Source organism: Geotrypetes seraphini, chromosome 9 (genome assembly GCF_902459505.1).
Source record: "Geotrypetes seraphini chromosome 9, aGeoSer1.1, whole genome shotgun sequence".
In the NCBI taxonomy this organism is placed as follows: Eukaryota; Metazoa; Chordata; class Amphibia; order Gymnophiona; family Dermophiidae; genus Geotrypetes; species Geotrypetes seraphini.
The window spans coordinates 180,366,927-180,389,856 of record NC_047092.1 but is presented as its reverse complement, the minus strand read 5'-3'; the positions used below and the strand labels follow the sequence as shown (position 1 = coordinate 180,389,856).

Below are 22,930 nucleotides of genomic sequence, written 5' to 3'. Positions count from 1 at the left end.
CCAGGGTTCCATGCTAAATGCAAAAATTGATACCCACTTATTCCACCTGATCCTGTACAACGATGTCCTCCGGAGGAGATTAGAGGAAACCCTGGACACGCCACACCCGGAGGGTAAAGCCTGCGTAGCTCCCACACTGCAGGATATGGAAGAATGCGGCAAACATATGATAAAAGCGACCTTTGACGCATTCGAAACCTCGACCCGCACAGCTGGAGCAGCCAGGCGCCTGGCATGGCTACGAGCCTCGGGACTCCGAGATTACACCCATGAGCGTATTGCAGACGCGCCATGCTCAGGGGAGAACTTATTCGGAGACAAAGTGAGGGAAGCAGTGGGCAAAATGAAGGAGCATTGCCCTACTCTCCAGACCCCTTGAGTAGGGCAGAAAAGCTGCATTCAGGGATGTGCAGATCCTTGCCCCAATGAATTCTATTGATTATGCTGGTTGTAGCACGGATTTTTGGGTGTTTACGAGGAACCCCCTGGGATTGCAGGAGTGACATGGTTGTACTGACTGCTGTTGTCGTTTTCCAGGCTGATGGACCCACCAGCAGCCAGTCGTCCAGGTAAGGGAACACGCATATGGCGCTCTTGCGGAGGTGTGCCGCTGCTGCCATGACACATTTTGTGAAGACTCTCGGTGCAGAGGAGAGTCCAAAGGGGCAGGACCCTGTATTGGAAGTACTGGGTTAGGGTCCTGAACCGCAGAAACATTCTTTGGGAGGGGTCCATAGGGATGTGTGAATACGCATCTTGGAGGTCCAGTGAAGACAGCCAGTCGACCTATAAGTTAGCAAACTGTGACTTCTGAGCATGCTGTTATATACCTGAATGCAATTAATAGTATGCAAATGAGCATTCCATTCCAGTTTCTAATACAGTGGTACCTCGGTTTACGAGTGCACCGGTTTGTGAGTGTTTTGCAAGACGAGCAAAACATTTGCAAAATCGGTGCCTCGGAAACCGAGCATGGCTCGATTTACGAGCACACCCCCCCCCCCCGCAATCCGGCACCCCCCCTGCGATCCGGCACCCCCCTGCCTCGAACCGGCACCCCCCCCGCCACGATCCGACCCCCCCCGACACGATTGGGCACCCTCCGCCACGATCCGACCCCCCCGCCACGATTGGGCACCCCCCCGACACGATCCGACCCCCCCCGACACGATTGGGCACCCACCCGACATGATCCAACATCCCCCCGACACAATTGGGCACCCCCCCCCCGCCGCTTCTTACCCTCATCTGGGCACTCTTGAAGATCGGCCTACTCGTCTGCTATATGAACGTGAACTCGCAGGCCTTGAGCATGCTCAGATGCTCAAGGTCCAGCAGACGAGTAGGCCGATCTTCAAGAGTGCCCAAATGAGGGTAAGAAGCGACGGGGGGGGGTGTGCCCAATTGTGTCGGGGGGATGTCGGATCGTGGCGGGGGGGCCCAATCGTGTCAGGGGGGATCGGGTCATGGCGGGGGGGGTGCCGGTTCGAGGCAGGGGGATGCCGGATTGCAGGGGGGGTGCCTGATCGCAGGAGGGGGGGCCTTCGAGGGGAGCAATGCCGGTTCTCGGGGGGGGGGGGGGAAACGCATCAAAGCGAGTTTCCATTATTTCCTATGGGGAAACTCGCTTTGATAAACGAGCATTTTGGATTACGAGCATGCTCCTGGAACGGATTATGCTCGTAATCCAAGGTACCACTGTATATTTCCAGAAAAAGGAGGACAGATTGAAACATCCGGGTTCTACTTCCATTCCACTGGAAGTAAAACCCGGATATCTCAATCCGTCCTCTTTTTTTCTGGAGCCATATGTGCCCAAGAAGCTGGCTGGTGTCACAGCCCCAGCAGGGGAGGACACGACCTGCCTTTCCCTGTAGCACGAGTTGGCGCTGAAGTGTGACCACTGGAGTCAGCACTAGCCCGCAGCTTGTTCCTGGGCAAATCACTTATTAGCTTCGCAAGAGGTCTGTTGATGGTTTCCCTCGACCTGCAGCGCCATTGCTATGGAGGCCAGCTTGTGTTTGTGTACCGTCGGCCCGATCTTTTTGTGGGTTTGTTTGCGAGGACTTATCAGGTTTCCAGAGTCACTAAGTTACCCTTTGCAAACCGTGCCAAAACAAAACGTTTCTGAACAGAAGCCATGATTAGGATAATTAACCTGTTTTGTAAACACGCTGGTGTCATGTTGCCCCATAGCTGGATTTTGGGCCGTTTCAGAGCCAAGCTTCCATCAGACATTTCCAATAGTTTTTGGAAGCTGACGGTTAACCAGTTGCTCAAATAAATATGAGGCTTGCTTTGGTTTTCTAGTTAACTGCAATATGTTATTCTTTGTTCTTTATTTGATCAAGTCTAATCAACTGAAGTCATTTAATGTAATCACAAAGTATGCAAAATGGGGGGAATGGAGGGGAACCTTACTGATGTCTCCTCCCCCCCTCCCCCCCCCCCCCCGAAGACATTCAGCATTTAAGGTAGACTTAAAATGTGTGACTGCAGATGGTTGGAGAGTTGCGCGGGGACAGAAATCCCACCCATCCCCGCCCGTCCCCGCCAGGATCCTCTCCGTCCCCACCCGTCCCCGTCAGGATCCTCTCCGTCCCCACCCATCCCCGCCAGGATCCTCTCCGTCCCCACCCGTCTCCATCAGGATAGAGAGTTGCGCGGGGACAGAAATACCACCCATCCCCGCCAGGATCCTCTCCGTCCCCACCCATCCCCATCAGGATCCTCTCCATCCCCACCCATCCCCGCCAGGATCCTCTCCGTCCCCACCTGTTCCCGCCAGGATCCTCTCCGTCCCCACCCGTCCCCGCCAGGATCCTCTCCGTCCCCACCTGTTCCTATCAGGATTCTCTCCGTCCCCACCCGTCCCACAAGGAATTACCTCCATCCCCGCCCGTCCCCATAAAAAGCAGCAATTACTTCTGACAGGATTATCAATTCCACAGTTTCTTTTGTGATTGCGCTGCTGTTTTCCTTGTGGAATCTCTTTGGTGGAACCCTTTTTTTGTTTTCTGTTCAGGAAATTCACTTATAAACCCCATCTTTTACTAAGGCTGACGTGTCCATTATATTATATTGACGAATCCTGCTTCCAAAGCCTTCCATCCCCGTGGGAGTCCTGTTGGCTAGAGGGGGGTCCCCATGGGAATCCTGTGGGCCAGAGGGGTGTCCCCGTGGGAGTCCCGTGGGTTAGGGGGGATTCCCGTGAGAACCCCGCGGGACCCACGAGATTCCCGCAATCTCCGTTCCCGTGCAGACCTCTAAGATGGATCAATCAAAAGTGCTTTTTTTAAAAGCCAGACTTTGAGTTAGATTTGTGTACCGATCGGTTTGCGACCCCTTTGTGACCAGATTTCCCTAGGGCCCCCATTCACTAACCTCTCCTGCGATCCGCTTCGAATCTGTGCATGCAAAGTAGGCAGGGACGCGATTCATCAAACAAATGTTCCAAACCGACTGGGCTGGCCGATCAACCGAAGAAGCGACGGCTGAAGACCACTCGCAAACGGCTTTCCGACTCTCCGAAGCCCTGCTGTCTGCTGCCCTCGGAATCTCTCCTGCCTTCCGCCACGATGCTCTTCTCCTGCCTGCTCTGCCCCAGGCTTTGCTGGGCTAAAAATAAAAAGCAAAGTTAAAAATAAAAAAGGAATTCGCAGCCCCGAACGCCTCCTGCAGCCCCGACTCTCCCACCCTTCCCCGCAGTGAAAGCCTGTGGTTTTAACCCGCGCGCTTAAGCGGGTTAAAACCATGGGCTCAATTTAAAAAAAAAAAAAATCTCTGCCAGGCCAGGAGGTCCAGCGCATGTGCTCAGATCGCTATAGAGCGATCCGGGTAGGCAGATGGGGGTGTTCCTCCAATCGCCCACGTCTGCATATTGGCGTTTTCAGAATTCATCGGACCTGCCTGGATCGTGAATCTAGCCCTTGGAGAAAACTATTTACATAAGAGAGTCTGTCAGTTGGAGAAATAGCTGGTAAGGATAGCCAGAGGCAAGGCCAATGTTGGGGGAGGGAAGCAAGTGGCAGGGGGCGCGCTGCGACCCCGGAAACTCCCGGACGTTTGCCCACCACGTGTCTCCCAGAGGTCGCTCCTGCTCTCCTCCTCATCCTAAGAAACGATCAATTAAACTGTAAACTGAGTTATTGTCTACTCCCCCCACCCCCAAACAGCTAAACAGCTGCTGCACCCTTCGGTGCAATTTCATTTCAAACGTTAACAAAAAATGTTAAGTGGGAAGGTAACTAAACTATTGTCGTTACTCGATCGTTAACATTTAGCATTTTATTGATCTGACTCCCAGATCTATGCTTCACCTGCTTTACCAAACTCTATAAAAGAGTTAATTATTATCCCAGTAATAGTGTTGTATTTCTGTCTGCCTCACAAGACTTGGGGCTCTGTCCCTGAAACCTTGTTTCTAGTTTCATTAGGCCCAACCCATATTTTAGGGACCTAGGCAGTGGCCTACAATGTTTTTAGGGGGAGGGGAGCACCAAAGGCAAGCATTTGTAAAACTGGATGGCCAACCCTTACTGATCTTCTGCCTAGCAAGATCAAAGCTTTGGACAATTTCCTGGAGGAAAAGTCCATAGTCTGTTATTGAGAAAAACATGGGGGTAGCCTCTGCTTGCCCTGGATTGGTAGCATGGAATGTTGCTACTCTTTGGGGATTCTGCATGGAATGTTACTACTCTTTGGGGATTCTGCATGGAACGTTGCACTCTTTGGGGCTCCGGAATCTTGCTTACTTTGAGATAATGGAATGTTGCTATTCTTTGGGGATTCTGCATGGAACGTTGCACTCTTTGGGGCTCCGGAATCTTGCTTACTTTGAGATAATGGAATGTTGCTATTCTTTGGGGATTCTGCATGGAACGTTGCACTCTTTGGGGTTCCGGAATCTTGTTTACTTTGAGATAATGGAATGTTGCTATTCTTTGGGGATTCTGCATGGAACGTTGCACTCTTTGGGGTTCCGGAATCTTGCTTACTTTGAGATAATGGAATGTTGCTATTCTTTGGGGATTCTGCATGGAACGTTGCACTCTTTGGGGTTCCGGAATCTTGTTTACTTTGAGATAATGGAATGTTGCTATTCTTTGGGGATTCTGCATGGAACGTTGCACTCTTTGGGGTTCCGGAATCTTGCTTACTTTGAGATAATGGAATGTTGCTATTCTTTGGGGATTCTGCATGGAACGTTGCACTCTTTGGGGTTCCGGAATCTTGCTTACTCTGAGATAATGGAATGTTGCTACTCTTTAGAGATTCTGCATGGAACGTTGCACTCTTTGGGGTTCCGGAATCTTGCTTACTTTGAAATAATGGAATGTTGCTACTCTTTGGGGATTCCGCATGGAATGTTGCACACTTTGGGGTTCCAGAATCTTGCTTACTCTGAGATAATGGAATTTTGCTACTCTTTGGGGATTCCGCATGGAATGTTGCACTCTTTGGGGTTCCGGAATCTTGCTTACTTTGAGATAATGGAATGTTGCTACACTTTGGGGATTCCAGAATCTTGCTTACTCTGAGATAATGGAATTTTGCTACTCTTTGGGTTTTGGCCAGGTACTAGGGACCTGGATTGGCCACCGTGAGAACGGGCTACTGGGCTTGATGGACCTTTGGTCTGACCCAGTAAAGCTATTCTTATGGGATAGTGGGCGACCTTAATAGCTTGGGAAGGTGAGAGCAAACTGACTTTCACCCCTGCTACCAAGTTCCCTACTTGTTGATGCCACAAGGAGCAAATGTTAGCCAGGGTCACAGTCCCCCCTCCCCCATTCCACTGCCTATGAATCCAGCTGTTAACTGTGTCAGCCCATCAATTTTAAAATACTTGCAGTTCCGAAATATGTGCCAGCTCTGTGGGTCTTGAGCACTTCCAAAAATTAAAAAAAAAATCATCTGCGGGTAATTTGTGTTCAGTTTAGTAACACCAATGCAGTTAGAAAATTAAATGCTGCAGAATTATGTTAATTTTTATAGAGATCGGAATGTGTCAGCTTTGGAAAAAGTGCATCTCTTCCCATTTTGCCGTTTGCAAAGTAACCCCCCTCATTTACAAAGCCACGCTAGCCTTTTTAGCGCCAGCCGTGGCAATAACAGCTCGGACGCTCATAGGAATTCGTTATCGACGTGAGTTCCCAAGTTTATTAAAATTTTGTTATACTGCCTTATCTTTATTATTAAAGTAGTGATTCTCTTGCTGCAAATGCCCATTCAGTTGTGGAGCTGGATTTTCTAGCATCCAAATGGACCCATAGGTGGCAGAAATCAATTAAGCTTTATTTGATATCGTTTAATGCAAAAATATCATTTTATATATATCATTATATATTCATGGTATTTCTTCAATAAAATGTTATAAATGAAAGAAAAAGAATGAAGGGGGAAGGGTAGGAGGGAAGGGGAAGGGGTCAAGGGGGGATATAGAAAGGAATGGATTAGGTATATGGAAATATATTTTGGAGGAATGATAAAAATATGCATGGAAATATTATTATCGTGAATTTAATTGTAATGAGTATCTCATTGTATTGTATATTTATTTGATTCCTTCAATAAAATGTTAGAAATGAATGCAAAAAGACCAACCTGAACCTAGCAGAGGGCTCAGTGGCGAGAGGCTCTCGGGCGCCCCCATTGTGCTCAGGCCAGATGCCGCGCTGCAACTTCTAGCTCCGCCGGCGGGGCGGGGTTTTCCCAGGCTTTTAACGCAGCAGCTGCTATTTACCTTCTCTCGGTCTAATGGAAAGCGCGCGCCCCCGCCAGCCGGCCAACCTCAGCCGCGCCAGCAGCAGCGGCAATAAAACATCCTGGCACGTGCTTGAGCTTCAGGGCAGCGCTCGCACGCCGACAGATGTCAAAGGCTCCTTTGCAAACGCTCGGGCCACGTCCACCGAAGGCAAATGAAAATCTCGACCTGGTACTGCGCACGCGGGCCTTTGTCGGCGCTGTTTCCACTCATTTGAATTGATAACATTTTGGCTGAAGGAATCAAATAAATATTACAATAATAAGATGCAAATAGATATTCATTGCAATTAAATGAAGAATAATATTTGCATACTTATTTTTAGCATTCCTCCAAAATAGATTTCTATTTACCTAATCCATTCTTTTCTATATCTCCCCTTGATCCCTTCCCTTCCCCCCACCCTTCTCCCCCCTTCATTCGATTTATTTCATTTTAAAAGAATTACTTTAGATTGTTTTTTTAATATTATTATAACATTATAATAAATGAATTAAATAGAAATACAGTTCAAGTAATTTTTCCTATCCCCCCCACCCTAGAATGAAAGGTGACATGAAATACCAAATATATATTAAAAAAACAAAGAACATTTACTTAAATTTAATATAAAGTATTAAGAATCATACTTCTTGCTTTCGAGGATGCGTTTGCATTCTGATAATTGTCAGTGAAAGGGGCTGTTTTCTGTAAATATCCTAAAATTTTGTTTGCTGAATATCTGGTTTTCAAAATGAAATCCCTTCACTCCAAATCTGTTGTAGTTCCAGAATATTTATCAAGCCGCACTAGCGGTAGATTTTGGCCAGCGCAGGGGTTAATGCCTGATGAAAAGTCAGGCGCGTTAACCCCGCTAGCGTGGCTTGATAAAAGGAGCCCTAAAAGATCCCATTGGCTTCCTTGAAGCTGACAGACACACGCACCTTCTCCTTTTCACTGGCCACAGTGGGCCTTGGAAAGGGTTAATGTGGTTGATTGACAGGGCGGGCGGGGTGGGTAACGGCTCCGCCATCGCCACCTTGATGGTGCTCACCGCAGCGTAGGGGCTCTTAACCCCCCACCCAGAGCGCCGCCTTCCCAGTGGGGTGCCACAGCAGGAAAACTTCAGCCAATCAGCCTGGGCCACCCCGCGATCAGGGCTTGGGCAATTTGCGAGCTCACGGGACCGGGTTATGGTCGGCTCCATGCACCCCAGGAATTCTGTCTTGTTCTTAACCTCAGCACCCGTGACCCCCCCTTCTTTGCCCTCGCCAAGAAAAGGATAGCGTACCACTTTATGTAAGCTCTTCTGAACAGGGACCGTGTCTTGAATGCTCTAATGTACAGTACAGCACGGCGCACGTCTATCAGCGCTATAGAATGACTTGGCTGTTTTATCGACATAACCATTAAAAGCTGGTGATAACAATTGATTATTAACAGCAAATACGAGCATGATACCCAAGCCAACCCAGACTCGGAACTAGAGAGTTGCACGGGGACAGAAATCCCACCCATCCCCGCCAGGATCCTCTCCGTCCCCACCCGTCCCCGTCAGGATCCTCTCCGTTCCCACCCATCCCCGCAAGGAATTACCTCCATCCCCGCCCGTCCCCATGAAAAGCAGCAATTACTTCTGGCAGGATCATCAATTCCACAGTTTATTTTGTGTTTGCGCTGCTGTTTTCCTTGTGGAATCTCTTTGGTGGAACCCTATTTTGTTTTCTGTTCAGGTAATTCACTTATAAACCCCCTCTTTTACTAAGGCTGACGTGTCCATTATATTAAACGGACGGGAAGGGGTAAAACGCGGACCTCACGGACCTGACGGACCTGGTGGATCTAAACCCGTACGGCCTTAAAAATCTGAAGTAGGTGTCGGTCCGATGTCCGTGCCTTTTGTAGTTTCTGTTGCTGACAGACCTTGATGAGATTTTAGCGCTGATGGATCCATCTCAGCATAGGGAGGGAAAAGTGTTAAGATCCGTCAGCGCTAAAATCTCTTCGAGATCTGTCAGAGCCAGAGACTAACGCTAGAGTTTGGAGACTTCTTTTCCATAACACACGTCCAAAACCTATGTCCCCGCTCTCTTGGCTTCTGCTCTGCCGCTCCAGAAGAGATTTTAGAGCTGACGTTTCCTAACACTTTTCCCTCCCTATGCTAAGACGGATCCGTCATCGCTAAAATCTCATCAAGGTCTGTCAGCGACAGAAACTACAAGCGGCACGGACACCGGACTGACACGGACCTCAGATTTTTAAGGCCGTGCGGGTTTAGATCCGCGAGGTCCGCCAGGTCCGTGAGGTCCGCGTTTTACCCCTTCCCTAAACGAACGAACCCTACTTCCAAAGCCTTCCATCCCCTTGGGAGTCCCATTGGCTAGAGGGGGTCCCCGAGGGAGTCCCGTGGGCCAGAGGGGAGTCCCTGTGGGAGTCTCGTGGGCCAGAGGGGAGTCCCTGTGGGAGTCTCGTGGGCCAGAGGGGGTTCCCTGTGGGAGTCCCGTGGGTTAGGGGGGATTCCCGTGGGATCGTGGCCAGCGTGAGCGGCAGGCGGAAGATGCTGCTTGCGCCGGCAAACATTTCAAGAGGGGGCGGGGCGCTAAAGCCGTGGTAATAGTTGGGGGGGGGGAGGGTGCTCAACTGGTGGGGAAAAAAGTGGGAGACGTAAGGTGTGATGCAGAGTGCCACGACCCCAAGCGCTAACCTCCCATGCTACACCACTGGGTCCACAGGATCCTCGTTTTCACTTCTGCCCTGGCTGGTTTCTTTCTGTTTCGGGTTGAGATTGCTGGTGCTGAAAAGGGCAGGAATTTCCTGCTGTCTCAACCTAGCTTTGCTGTGCCAAGCTTTTCTGCACCCCCCATGTCCGAAATGCCTTCTCTCTGGAGGCCCCCCACGGATCCCGCGGAGCTAAAAGCCTGACAAAGAAAGCAGCCGTGACGTGGGGTCCGCAAGGCTCCTCATTGTAACTCTCACAGACCTCACGGTTCCCACTCACCCCCCCTCCCCCATGGTAAGCGGATTTTTAAGGCCGTGCGGGAGAGATGCGCGAGGTCTGTGGGGTCCACGGGATCCTCGTTTAACCCTTCAGGCTCTTTGTAAGCTGATAACACCTTCCAGTCCACCGCTTTAGAAACAAGACTTTTAGCTGATGGAGAGCCCAATCCAGGGTACAGTGAAATCAGGTGCCACCACTTTTGGGTGGCCTTCCATTGCTATCCCAATGGTGGAATTCATTGCCCCAATACATAAAAATTGAAAAAGACATTCCCTCTTTTAAGAAATCTCTGAAAACATTTCTTTTTAAAAAGATTTTTAATACATAAAAATTTTTTTTTTTTCTTCTTTTTTAAATAAAAATTTTTCGTTTCAAGAATTTTACTACCTCCTTAATGTTTTACCCTTAAATGTGTTTCTTATTATAAGATATGTAACTTTAACCTTCCTTCCCTTCCAATTGTTGTTGGTCTTGTCTATTATCTAGTGTTTATATATTTATTGTATGTTTTTATCTTAACTAATTGTATTTTTATGTACATCGCTTTGTATAAAGATATAGTGATTCATCAAATATTTAATAAACCTTGAAACCTTATCCTGGGTTAGTTATACGACTTGTCCTAAGCCAGAGCTACAGTTAGTTGTGCAGGCAAAAATAATTTTCTAGCATTACTGATATCGGACCGGTGAATGCCATCTTTCCAACAGAAGCCTTCGCGCCCCTCATCTGCCCATCTTTGGACCAGGTGAGGCCCTGGCCCAGGGTGCAGATGACAAGGGGCGTCAAAATACCTGTCCAGCCTACCTTCAAACTTCGGGATAGGTGCTGAATTGAGATTTTGGCATGCTTTTTCGGTGGTGGGGGGGGGGGCACCAATGCAAAAATGGGCTCAGTGTGCCACCTTTCGTAAACCTGCCAGATTCCATGGCTTTTCAATCCCTGACATGGGGCTTCGGGAGAAACGAGGTAGCACTGGCCCTTTAAGAACTGAAGCAGGCTTGCCCCTTTAAGAGGCTTGTTTGACCAGGGACCGGTAGTGCACACACCAAAGGAAACGTGTAGGACAGGGTTCAGCTCGTCAGTGCCGTATGGGGAGATCGTCCGTGCCGTGCATCGGATCAGGATGAATGAGGAAGCTGGATTCCCGCGGGGATCTACCACCGCGGTCAGCATCCTTCTGCAGCGCGCGCGATCTGGGCTCGGGCACGCGCATCGGGTGCACAGGGTTGTGTTGCCGGCTCCGTGTGCACCCCAGGCACCCCGCCTTGTTATATATGAAATCCCTTACCCCCCCCCCCAAAGGTGTTGCATTTCCAGATTTTGTTTGCAAACAGTGCACCCCCCTTCTTTTCCTTCCCAGAAAGAAAATGTTTTTTTTTTAAACCCCCAAAAATCCCATTGGCTTCCCACGCGCGCCTTCTGCTTTTCCCTGGTCGCGCAAAGGGTTAACGCGCTTGATTGACAGCGCAGCCCCGGGTGCCCCGAGCCCAGGCACGCGCCATTGGCCGCCAAGCCCTGCCCCTGACAGCCAATGGCAGGGCGCCGTCCACGAGCGGAGCCGCGTGTCCCCGTCTCCCATTGGCTGAAAGTTACTGTGGGAAAGAAAGTTTGGGAAGTTTCACACGAGCCGTTCGCGTGCAGCGCGCGCTATATAAAGAGGCGGCCAAGGCACCGGGGGCAGCAGATAGGCGGCAAAGCTCGCGCCGATCGCGCTGGAGACGATCCGCATTTTGGGGGGGATTGCACGCCTATTTCGCGCTGGACGTGCATTTTGCAAATCCGTTCTCCCGAGAAATCCAAGCGCTTTGGAGAAAATGCCAGCCGATGTGATGGAGAAAAACTCCGCCTCTCCTGTAGCCGCTGCGCCGGCAAACCTTCACTCCACGCCGGATAAACCAAAGACCGCGTCGGAGCACCGCAAGGTGAGGCCAGGCCCGAAGCAAAAGCGTGCCCGGCTTGCTGGTCTTGCTCCCAAGTGCTAACCTCCTGCTTTCTTCTCTTTGCAGTCGTCCAAACCCATCATGGAGAAGAGGCGAAGGGCACGAATCAACGAGAGCCTGGGCCAGCTGAAGACCCTCATCCTCGATGCCCTGAAGAAAGATGTAAGTGCCTGGGAAAGCTGCTGATTTCCCTTATAAGACATTTTGCAGAGCAGAGATGGGGATTTCAGTCAAGTTTCAAGTTGAATATCTGATTTCAATGCCATTTACATCAGATAAAAATGTAAAATAATAAAATCCACAAATATATTAGGGAAGAGGGGATCTTAAATGACAATATTAGAACAATAAAACCGGGTATAGGTTTAGAACACACAGGATGGGAGACAAATACCCTCATATCACCGTGAACCTCCTTGTCCTATCCTAAAATATGGAAATATGTACGGATCTTGTTCATTTAATGCAATATATGGACATTTTTTTTTTTTTAATTAAATACTTTATTTCTTCTTGCCAGAGCTCAAGACATTCAAAGTTGGAAAAGGCAGATATTCTGGAAATGACAGTCAAACACCTTAGGAATCTCCAGAGAGTACAGATGACTGGTGAGTATTTGTCTTTTCCCTCTCTCCTTCCCCCCCCCCCCCCCCCAGCTGATTTATTCCAGACTTCCGTCTGTGGTTTGAATGGCATTCAGCTCAATTTTACTGACTTGGCTCAGCGCTCCTTTCCCACGGTCCTGGCGTATTTATAGCTGTTAGTGTTCCGGGAAGGGGAGGGCAACTGAAAGAAGCCAGTTGGAGCCAAAGGAACTTTATCTGAAAATCTTTGATGATAGGAGGGGGGGGGGTGGATGCAGTAATCGCAGTTACTCAATGGTCTTCAAGTTCCGCTTAGAACTGTTGTTTAAATCCACTATATTTTCAGTGAACAATTGGTAAAGTTGCCTTTTTCGTTGCCTTTTTCAGCTGCTCTGAACACGGATCCCACCGTCCTGGGAAAATATCGGGCTGGCTTCAGCGAGTGCATGAACGAGGTGACCCGCTTCCTGTCCACTTGTGAAGGAGTGAACGCAGAAGTCCGAACCCGGCTCCTGGGCCACCTCGCCAGCTGCATGACTCAGATCAATGCGATGAACTACCCTGCTCAGGCTCAAATGCCCATGCCAGCTGGAGCCCCTCATGTGTCCTTTGGCCAGCCTCTGGCACAGATGCCCGGAACGGCTCCGCAGGGCAACGGGGTGCCTCTAAACGGAGTGCCTTGCAAACTGGGGCCACCCTCGGTGGAAGCCACAAAAGTCTATGGGGGGTTCCAGCTCGTGCCAGCCTCAGAGGGCCAGTTTGCCTTTCTGATCCCCAACACAGCCTTTGCACACAATGGCCCAGTTATTCCAGTTTATACCAATACAAATGTTAACACAGGATTGCCAGCTGCAGTGTCTCCCTCAAGGACACCCTCAATCAACTCCGATTCAGTCTGGAGACCCTGGTGAACAATAAGGACTTTAAAAAAAAAATCTTTTGTACGGACACTTAAAACAGACACTTTTACAAAAGCTGTCAGGGTTGTTGTTTTGTTTTTTTTGTAGAGAAATTGTATTCAGAGTGAATGCTGATGTCCTATATTTGTATATAATAATCTGTTCATATTGAATTGCTCCTTTTTTTGTACTACAAAATTCAGGCTTATCAGGTTTCATTTTTTTTTACACGAGATAACATTTTTGTGCGATGCCAAAGATAAATACTCTTAAACTTTCTTCCATTTTGGAAGTTTTTATTTGGAAAATAAAATGAAAAGTTTGTATTCTTTTTGCCTACTGTTTTTCATCCTTGATTAAGGTAAACGAGGCAGATGCCGCAAAGCCACACAAGTACCGGGTTTCCTGCTTTCCAAAAGGTCATAAAAAAAAGAAATAAAATCTAAGCAGTATTAAGGCCTAATTGCTTACAAAAGTTCATTCCTGTACATGTGGGTCCTGTACATGTGGATTCTCTCCATAGGATGTTTTACAGTATTTTAAAATGAAGTCCGGCATTTTTGAAGGTTGCCTGGTTCCGTTCAGTACGCTGGTTCTTTTGTTTTGTAATTTGAAGTCACAATAGATTTTTTTTTTTTAATTAGTTTCTACAGCAATCCGTTTTAATACTCAGATGGTCACATTTTAGGGATTCCATATGTCAAAATGCAGCTTCCTCATCTTCGCAAAAGGAGGGACATAAGGGAGCTTTCTGTCCTCAAATAACCAACTTATTTGAGAAAACGTTAAAATGAGCTTTGAGCCCAGGAAGTGACTATTGTTATTTGACTTCAAAGCTAATTAGTTGAGTATATTTAGAAAAAAACAGGTTCAACATACCATGCAAAGTGTCATGCTGGAATGCATAGAAACGCCCCGGCTGGGATCAAATGAAGGCAGCTTTTTTTTTTTTTTTTGGACAGGTGCCGCAGATCTCAGGGCCCGTTTTGAAACGTGGCACTTGCATTTGTCATTAATGGGGGGGGGAGGGGGTGATGGTCAGCTTTTGGGGTGGTCGACTCGAGCCCTTCTTTTGTGCAACCTAGCAGTTCCAGCAGAAGGTGTGTGGCCATCTCCGGTTTCAGCTCACAACCCCTGGAACAAGTCCGAACTCAAGCGGACTGCTTTGAAACAGGCCAGGGATCTGCCAGACATTCCTTCCTAAATCCCACTCTAAAGGCGTGTTGGATTTTGCCTGGATCGCCCAGGTGCATCCAGGTGTTAGGAAAATTGCATCAATCAGGAGAGTGAGACTAGGCAACTCAAATCTTTGAGATTGGCATGCTAGCCCCCCTTCCCAATTCAGCCCCCACCCCTTCATCTAGAATTCATTTCCTATGCCATTTTAATTTCCCTCCTGTCACTATTTCTTCCCTCTCTTCTGTTCCTGTTCTTTTTTTTGTCTCTCTCTCTCTCTCTCCCTTCCCCCCAACTGATTATCCTCATCAGCAGATGAGAAATACAAAGTCGTGGACATGGGTATCTTCTGTATAATGCAGCAAGAGTTTGGCACCCCCCAAACCACCTCCTTCCCCTCCCCAATCTATATTCCCTCCTAGTTTTCCTTCCCTTATCGCCCCTCCCCCATCTCTGCGCCCTTCTAGAGACCTGTCTCTCCTTTCCCTTATCTCCATATTATCCATTTCCCCTCCTCCATCCTCCTGCCCACGCAGTGCGGTCTTTTATGCAGGAGGCAGGGGTCACTCCAGGGCTTCCTAACAAAGGTCATTTTCTCGCTTATTTCAAAAGAATACAAACAGAATTTCCCCCCTTCTCGGCTGCACCCTGCATCGGAATTTTACTAAAAAAGTTAAAAGAAGATAATGGCAACCCCTAAAGCATGGCTTTCATTTTGTAAAATTTATAGTAATGGCATAGTTTGATTGTCTGATCCCGTTCACCTAGAGATTCCCCTATCCAAAGAGATGGATCTCTTTTCAGTAAGAGAAGCTGAAGCTGGGGAGGGTGTATGGAAAAATGCTGAAATGAACAAGCCAGTATTGTAAAAAAAAAAAAACCACCCAAACACCCTGCATCAATCACACTCTTTTTTTCACTTAAAAGGTTCCTGCACCCAATTTTGTCTTTCTAATTCCCAGTCTGCTGTTTATAACACACAAATATTTTATTCCAAACAAATAATGAGATCCAATTTCATTTATAAAATAATGCATTTGCGGATCTGAAGCTGAGGTCCGTTACGAAGGTTTTTGTCTGTAGAAATTCTTCAGGGATGCAGAATCGGAGCAGTCCACCCGGCGAATGGACAGAAACCATTTTCAACCTGCAGCTAAAAAGAGCAGTGAAATGGCTTTTCAGTTTAACCTATGCAGTAGCGTTTCCAACATTAAGCAAAAAGCTTTGTGGGGAGGGGAGAGAGTTCAGCACAGAATGGCAGTTACAACTCACCCACCTTTTTGAACAGACTATTCCGGTCTTTATTCGCCATCATCTACATATTATCTAATTCTCTACCACTCTGATTAGATAAAACAGAGCATATAAAATCCCGCCCTTAAAATCATCCACGCCAACGAATTTAAACTGAATATTTTTAATCTAAAAGCATAAAGGGCTCAAATATTGCAACCCGTTATGATTCAGAGCCTGGATTCAGTTCTTAGTGAACTGTTACAGCAGTATGACTCAAGTCTGCCCTCAAGAGGTTTCATCATTCATCTCAAGGAGAGGGGGGGGGAGGGGGTCATCCGCTTAATGCTACCAAACCTTATTTTTTTCCTTCTGATCAATTGCTATAGCACAGATACAAACCCGGTGGTTTCCTATTTTTTAAAAAACCCATTAGGTTGAATGTTTACACAACGTAAACAGGTGTGATGGTTGTCAGGCATTATTTCTTCTGGAAAGCACTGTTTGAATTTCCCAAAGGAAAATATGTTTTCTAAGAGAAAATAAAATTTTGGTTATGCAATAAAAAAAAACCGCATGGAACTATGAGATCTTGTGGGATATATGTTTTTGTTTTAAAATAAATAAATAAAACCATATAAAAAGATATTTAATAAATATACACTCGTATATACCAGGATAATTTGAAAAGTTTGGTAAAAAAAAAGAAAAAAGCAATTTAAACAAGTGGTCTCCAGTTTTTTCCTAATCTATTTTTCCTACAATATGAAGAGTATCTATGAACTGACAACCAGGCAAGAGACACAAATATTAGGTTTTTAATACTTTATTATGCATTCTTTTCTATCTTTTAATTGTGCAGTGTACGCCCCTTGTACGGATCTTTTAAGCTGTAAGGATAAACAAAACATAACTTTATTCGTCTATACCGCCATAATCAATTTCTAGGCGGTTTATACAAAAGAAGGCTGGACAATCAGTGAAATATAATACAAATAATTAAAATACAACAAGTTTCTTAAATATATTCAATGTAAAATTTTGTTAACAATAATATCCACATTTAGGAAATGAATTTATCAAACAACGCAGAGTACAGTACAAAATTAAAAGATACAGTAGATATATGTCAAAGGCTACAGGATAAAGCATTTAAGTTTTGAAGTTTGAACGATTACTTTGGTTACTTTATGAAATAAGCAGTTCACTGGCACTGCCTTCCTTGCCTCGGGGTCCCCATGCGGCTGCCCTCCTGCTTCGGCGATGCCTCTGCCGTCCTGCATTCTTGTACGTGGTGAGCGTGTTGTCGGGGCAGCGTCTGACTTAGGAGAGGAGAGAGGTGAAGTCGCGCATGCTCATTCAGGATGGCGGCCGGTTTAGATGGGAGCCGGGAGAGCGCTGACGGACGGCAGAGGCATCGCCGAAGCAGGAGGGCAGCCGCATGGGGACCCCGAGGCAAGGAAGGCACCACTTTCGAATCGCTGTGAAGCACCCGCAGGCAGCTGGGCCACCATTGCTGAGTGCTCGTTTATTGGGGCAGTGCTCGGTTTATGAGACAAAAGTTTGCTGAGTGTTTTGCTCGTTTTGCAAAACACTCGTAAACCCAGGTAACACTGTACTAGATTCTTTCCTCAACATGCCTTCCTGTGCTCCAAACATCTTTTCTTTTTTTTCTTATTTAAGATGTTTTATGTACACCAGCTTGGCCTGTTTTGTTTTGATTCAATGGAAGGCTGTACTGTATAGTAAGTATGAAACAAAGATAAAGATAAGCTTAAACATATAGGAAGTCAGCATACAATTGTGCATCTTTGAAACATAAAACCTTAGAACATAGAAACATGATGGAAGATAAAGACCTGGCCATCCCCAGCATCCACTCCCTATTTGGCTCGTAACATTTGCATCTCCTCTTCCTATTGGCTAAGGCTCTTTACACCTGCATTGTGATGTCGTAAGCTTTATGGTTATAGAAACATGATGGCAGATAACGGCCAAATGGCCCATCCAGAGTATCCACTATCTCCTCTCCCTATTGGCTAATGCTCTTAACATTTGCATCTCCTCTTCCTATTGGCTAAGGCTCTTTACACCTGCATTGTGATGTCATAAGCTTTATGGTTATAGAAACATGATGGCAGATAACGGCCAAATGGCCCATCCAGAGCATCCATTATCTCCTCCTCTCCCTATTGGCTAATGCACTTAACATTTGCATCTCCTCTTCCTATTGGCTAAGGCTCTTTACACCTGCATTGTGATGTCATAAAGTTTTATGGTTATAGAAACATGATGGCAGATAAAGGCCAAATGGCCCATCCAGAGCATCCACTATCTCTGCCTCTCCCTATTGGCTAAGGCTCTTAACATTTGCATCTCCTCTTCCTATTGGCTAAGACTATTTACACCTGCATTGTGATGTCATAGAGCTTTGTGATTATAGAAACATGATGGCAGATAAAGGCCAAGTGGCCCATCTGCAGCATCCACTGTCTCCTCTCCTTTTAAGATCTCAAGTGCCTGTCCCAATCTTTCTTGAATTCAGACACTGTCTTTGTCTCCACCACCTTTATGGAGAGACTATTCCAGGCATCTACCACCCTTTCTGTAAAAAGAAAAAAATTCCTGAGATTACTCTTGAGCCTATAACCTCTTAACTTTGTAGAGGCAAGCTGTAGCTCAGCGTTTGCATGGAGGGGGGGGGGGGGGGGAGAGAGAACCGGCAGGAATGTCACAACCAGGGGTCTGGATTTGTTAGTCTCATGAAGGTATAGTGGATGGACCCTACTGATCCCTGCCCCTTCCAGCTCCCGAAGCCCCCTACTTAAAAGCAGCTGGGGCAAGCTGCCATTCAAAGCAATTAGCTTTTCCCACACTCCCAGTGCCCACACCAAACGACTTCTCGCTTCCTCCTTGGCTCCCATATGGTGCAATCCGTCCCAAGCCCTGAGCTGCTCTGCGGCCAAGGTGCACTGTAGCGGGCCAGGCGCTGCTGCTGGCAGGAAACGAATCTCTGCCAGCTGAGCTCGGGAAGCCGAGAGGTCGTGAGAAAGCAGCACAGCCCTGGGCACTGAGCACACTGCCAGGCACTCGGGGAATGCAGGCGGGCGCAGCTCTGACACACGCCCGCCCGTCTTAGCACCACCCGGCCCTGCTTCTCGGGCTGCCTGTCCTTGCGGGGGGTCGTCATCAGCTCTTCGGGACAGGGAGGTGCACGCGCCTTTCCGGTTAACACTTTTCCTGCTGGGGCGGGCAGACGAGAGGAGCTTCCTAATACAGTCCAACGAGCTGCAAATGAAGTTGAATTATCATCACCTAATTAGATGTGTGGCATTAGGGCTACTGTCTGTGTTGGGTGACATTTCTTTACACGGCTGCAATTTTCACCACGGGGGGGGGGGGGTCATTTTTCCTCGCAACTAACAAAGGCAATTAATTGAATTTGCACAGACCCTGCCCTTAAAATGTAATTTGTGAGTTAAAGTTTCACAACGCTTTTCCACTGTTGTCGTGCTCCCTCCCTCCCTTGCCTTTAAAGACCTGCCACCCCTAGAAAAGTGCCAGCCCCCCCCGCCCCCATGATGAATTAACGTCTGAGTAGCTATATCCTCTTTCTCGAATTAATAAGTCTAGACGTGCTTCCTTTAATAATTAATAACATTTTATTGAAGGAAATAAATAGATATAATACAAATAGATTTCATTTCAAATAGATTCACAATTGTGATATTTTAAAATATATTTCCATAAGACTCATATCAACCCCCCCTACTACCCCCACCTCCCTTCCCCCCCTCCCCCCTCCCCTTCCTATTCACATTGTATTGAAGTAATTAATGAAATTATAATAAAATATGAAATTTATCATTCCTTCAATATACATTTCTATATGACCTATTTCATCCTACCCCCCTATTCTCTCCCCCCCCCCAAATGGAAGATGACACATATTGCCAGGTATTGCAAAGTTATAAATGTTTCCAAAGCTTCAATGTAAAATATTAATAATCATACTTCGTGCTCTAGAGGAAAGATTTTGAATATATGGATCCCAAATTTTCAAAAAGAAACTTGTACGTCTTGGAAACTTACAAACATCCCTAACTTCAAATAAAATTAAAGAATGGAGTTGGTTCCTCCAATGCCAAAAACTAGGAGGATCTTTCTGTAACCAATATTGCAAAATACATTAAGAAATCTTTGGGGTGGGGAGGTTCAACATTAGTGTACTTAACTACCTTGGACTTGAGTTGGGTTATATTTCTTCCATTTTTTTTTTAATCTTTCCTGTCTTTGGAACCTAGTATTGCTTGTTTTGATCTGTGGGCAATGGTCAGCTCTTCATAACCCAGGTAACTTTAGCCCAGATGGAACAATCACAGGCTTTTGTTACTGAACAACGGAGCGTCTGACGGCGTCCAGAAAGCGGATAGCATAGCTAGTTTTGAGAAAGATTTGGACAAATTCCTGGAGGAAAAGTCCATAGTCTGTTATTAAGGCATGGGGGAAACCTCTACTTGCCCTGGATCAGTAGCTTGAAATGTTGCTATTCTTTGGGGATTCCGCATGGAATGTTGCACTCTTTGGGGTTCCGGAATCTTGCTTACTCTGAGATAATGGAATGTTGCTACTCTTTGGAGATTCCACATGGAATGTTGCACTCTTTGGGGTTCCGGAATCTTGCTTACTCTGAGATAATGGAATGTTGCTACTCTTTGTGGATTCCGCATGGAATGTTGCACTCTCTGGGGTTCCAGAATCTTGCTTATTCTGAGATAATGGAATGTTGCTATTCTTTGGGGATTCCGCATGGAATGTTGCACTCTTTGGGGTTCCGGAATCTTGCTATTCTTTGAGATTCTGTATGGAATGTTGCTACTCCTTGGGTTTTGGCCAGGTACTAGTGACCTGGATTGGACACCATGAGAACGGGCTACTGGGCTTGATGGACCATTGGTCTGACCCAGGAAGGCTATTCTTCGGTTCTTTATTTAAGTGGATCATTCCGATGCACGAAGGCTATTTTTATCACAGGGTAAAATGGCTGATTTTTTAAAAATTTTTCTTGTTAAGGGCCCATGTGCTAATTTTTCCATGGTCAGTATGTAGGCAGTAAGGGCTCGCACGCTAACTCTATGCTAATTGGTCAGCACACAGCAGTGTAGCCATGCAGTCCAATCAGTGGCGTGGCAAGGGTGAGAGGCACCCGGGGCGGTGTTTCCCTCTGTGCACGCCCCCTTCCCTAGCCCCGTACCTCGAGTTGATGTTGTAGCTTGTGGCGGTCAACAACGTGCTTTTCGTGACCCCCGTCGGCTGACGTTACTTCCAGGTGCTGCGCATAGGAAGTGATGTCAAAGGGAGAGCCGACGGCGTCACGAGGAGCACATTGTTGACCTCCACAAGCTACAGCTAGAGAGAAGGGGGTGGGAAGGGGGGAGTGTGCACGGCAGGTGGGATCAGGGAAGGAGCGGGGGACAGAGATGAGGCGAGGCCCCTCCCTGTTTCAATTAAATTAATAACCAAGTCTAAAAAATTTGATCATGTAACACCACTTCTCAAAAATGCTCATTGGCTACCAGTCATTCACAGAATTACTTATAAATTTTGTATAATTATTTTTAAAACCCTATATAACAAGACCCCTGCATTTTTATTTAGGTTTCTAATTCCATATACTGCAAAGAGAATTTTACGATCTAGTGAACAAAATTTATTATCTATTCCCTCACTAAAAATTATTAATACGAGACGACAATTTATCTTTTCTTGTACTGCACCGCAGACTTGGAACGCCCTCCCTATTTTTTTACGGGAGGAGAAGGAGTTTGGGAAATTTAAAAATGAGTTAAAAACCTTCCTTTTCAAAGATGCCTTCACAACTTAATTTTACTATTTTATTGTCTTATTTAACTTTGCTATACTTTTGTTAATTATTACCCCTTTGTATTTTCCCTTAATGTCTTCTCTTTACTTTAAGAATTGTATTTCTTCCCTCCTTACCCATTGTTTAGTAATGTTAATTTAATGTAAATTAGCCCTATTTAAGTATTTGTACGTATTGTATTGTCCCCTAAACAAATGTGAATTTTAAAGTGTACATCGCTTAGAAATCCTGATTAAGCGATTAATCAAGTCACCTAATAAACTTGAAACTTTCCAACAGTAGCTAATCCAGGTCCCAAGTACCAGACAGAAACCCAAAGAGCAGCAACATTCCAGAGCTGAGATTGTGACGTCATAATGCCTCATTCCACCAATGCCTAAGAGCCAACCTCAGCAGTGATGTCACAATGGCTTGATTATCCTATATTTGGCTCCCATAACAACCTAACAGTTGCCATACTGGGACAGACCAAACCCAGCATCCTATTTCCAACAGTGGCCAACCCAGGTCACAAGATCCCAAAAGAGTCAAAACAGATTTTATTGCTTATCCTAGAAATAAGCAGTGGGTTTCCGTCTATATATACCGCTGGGCAATATAGCCTTCTAAAACAAATAATGTATCCACGAAAATGCAATAATCATTGTTCATCTGTCAACAGGTTTGACAAATGCAGGACTGACTCCTCTACAAATACACAGATAACATACACTGCAGAGATAAGCTTCAGCGTGGGCTTATCTGAGCGAATCTATTAAGTGATGGAGGTGGTTGCTAGTTATTTCGGTGGCCCCTTCCTTCCTTCTTCTTCTCTCACATTGGGTTCTGAGTCCTTTCTTCAGTTCATTTTTAAGGTAGAGAGAGAGAGAGAGACAGTTTCCCCTCACAAGGCTTTTCTCTTAATGGTCATTTATTGCTGGGTTCAAAGTGATTAGTACTGGCAAGGACTAATGAGGGCAAAGGCCCTGATGTTCTAAAGCAGGGATCTCAAAGTCTCTCCTTGAGGACCGCAATCCAGTCGGGTTTTCAGGATTTCCCCAATGAATATGCATGAGATCTATTTGCATGCACTGCCTTCAATGCATATTCATTGGGGAAATCCTAAAAACCCGAATGGATTGCGGCCCTCAAGGAGGGACTTTGAGATCCCTGTTCTAAAGCTACTGTGCATTTAATAATCAACACTCTGGCAGGATTGGCGTCAAAGGGCTAGATTCACAAAGCAAAACCGATCAGTTTGCGACCCCTTTACTATCAAATTTCCATCCGGCCTGATTCACTTACCTCTCCTGCGATCCACTTCGAATCCGTGCATGCAAATGAGGTGAAACACATGCAAAGTAGGCTGGGACGCGATTCACAACACCAAATTTCCGATCCGACTGGGCTGGCCGATCACCTGAAGAAGGGACTGCTGGGGACCAGTCGAAAACATCTTTCCGACTGGAAGCCCTGCTCTCTGCCCTGC

General features: G+C 46.5%; 1 protein-coding gene across 1 annotated transcript; it reads left to right on the top strand.

Annotated features, from left to right (window-relative positions):
- Positions 1-11,407: 11,407 nt before the first annotated feature.
- On the top strand, positions 11,408-13,511 carry HES1 (hes family bHLH transcription factor 1). Its single transcript, XM_033958814.1, has 4 exons — positions 11,408-11,668; positions 11,753-11,848; positions 12,207-12,294; positions 12,658-13,511. Exons 1-4 carry the CDS (start codon positions 11,561-11,563, stop codon positions 13,179-13,181), a joined length of 816 nt encoding a protein of 271 aa, XP_033814705.1. The 5' UTR covers positions 11,408-11,560; the 3' UTR covers positions 13,182-13,511.
- Positions 13,512-22,930: the final 9,419 nt, after the last annotated feature.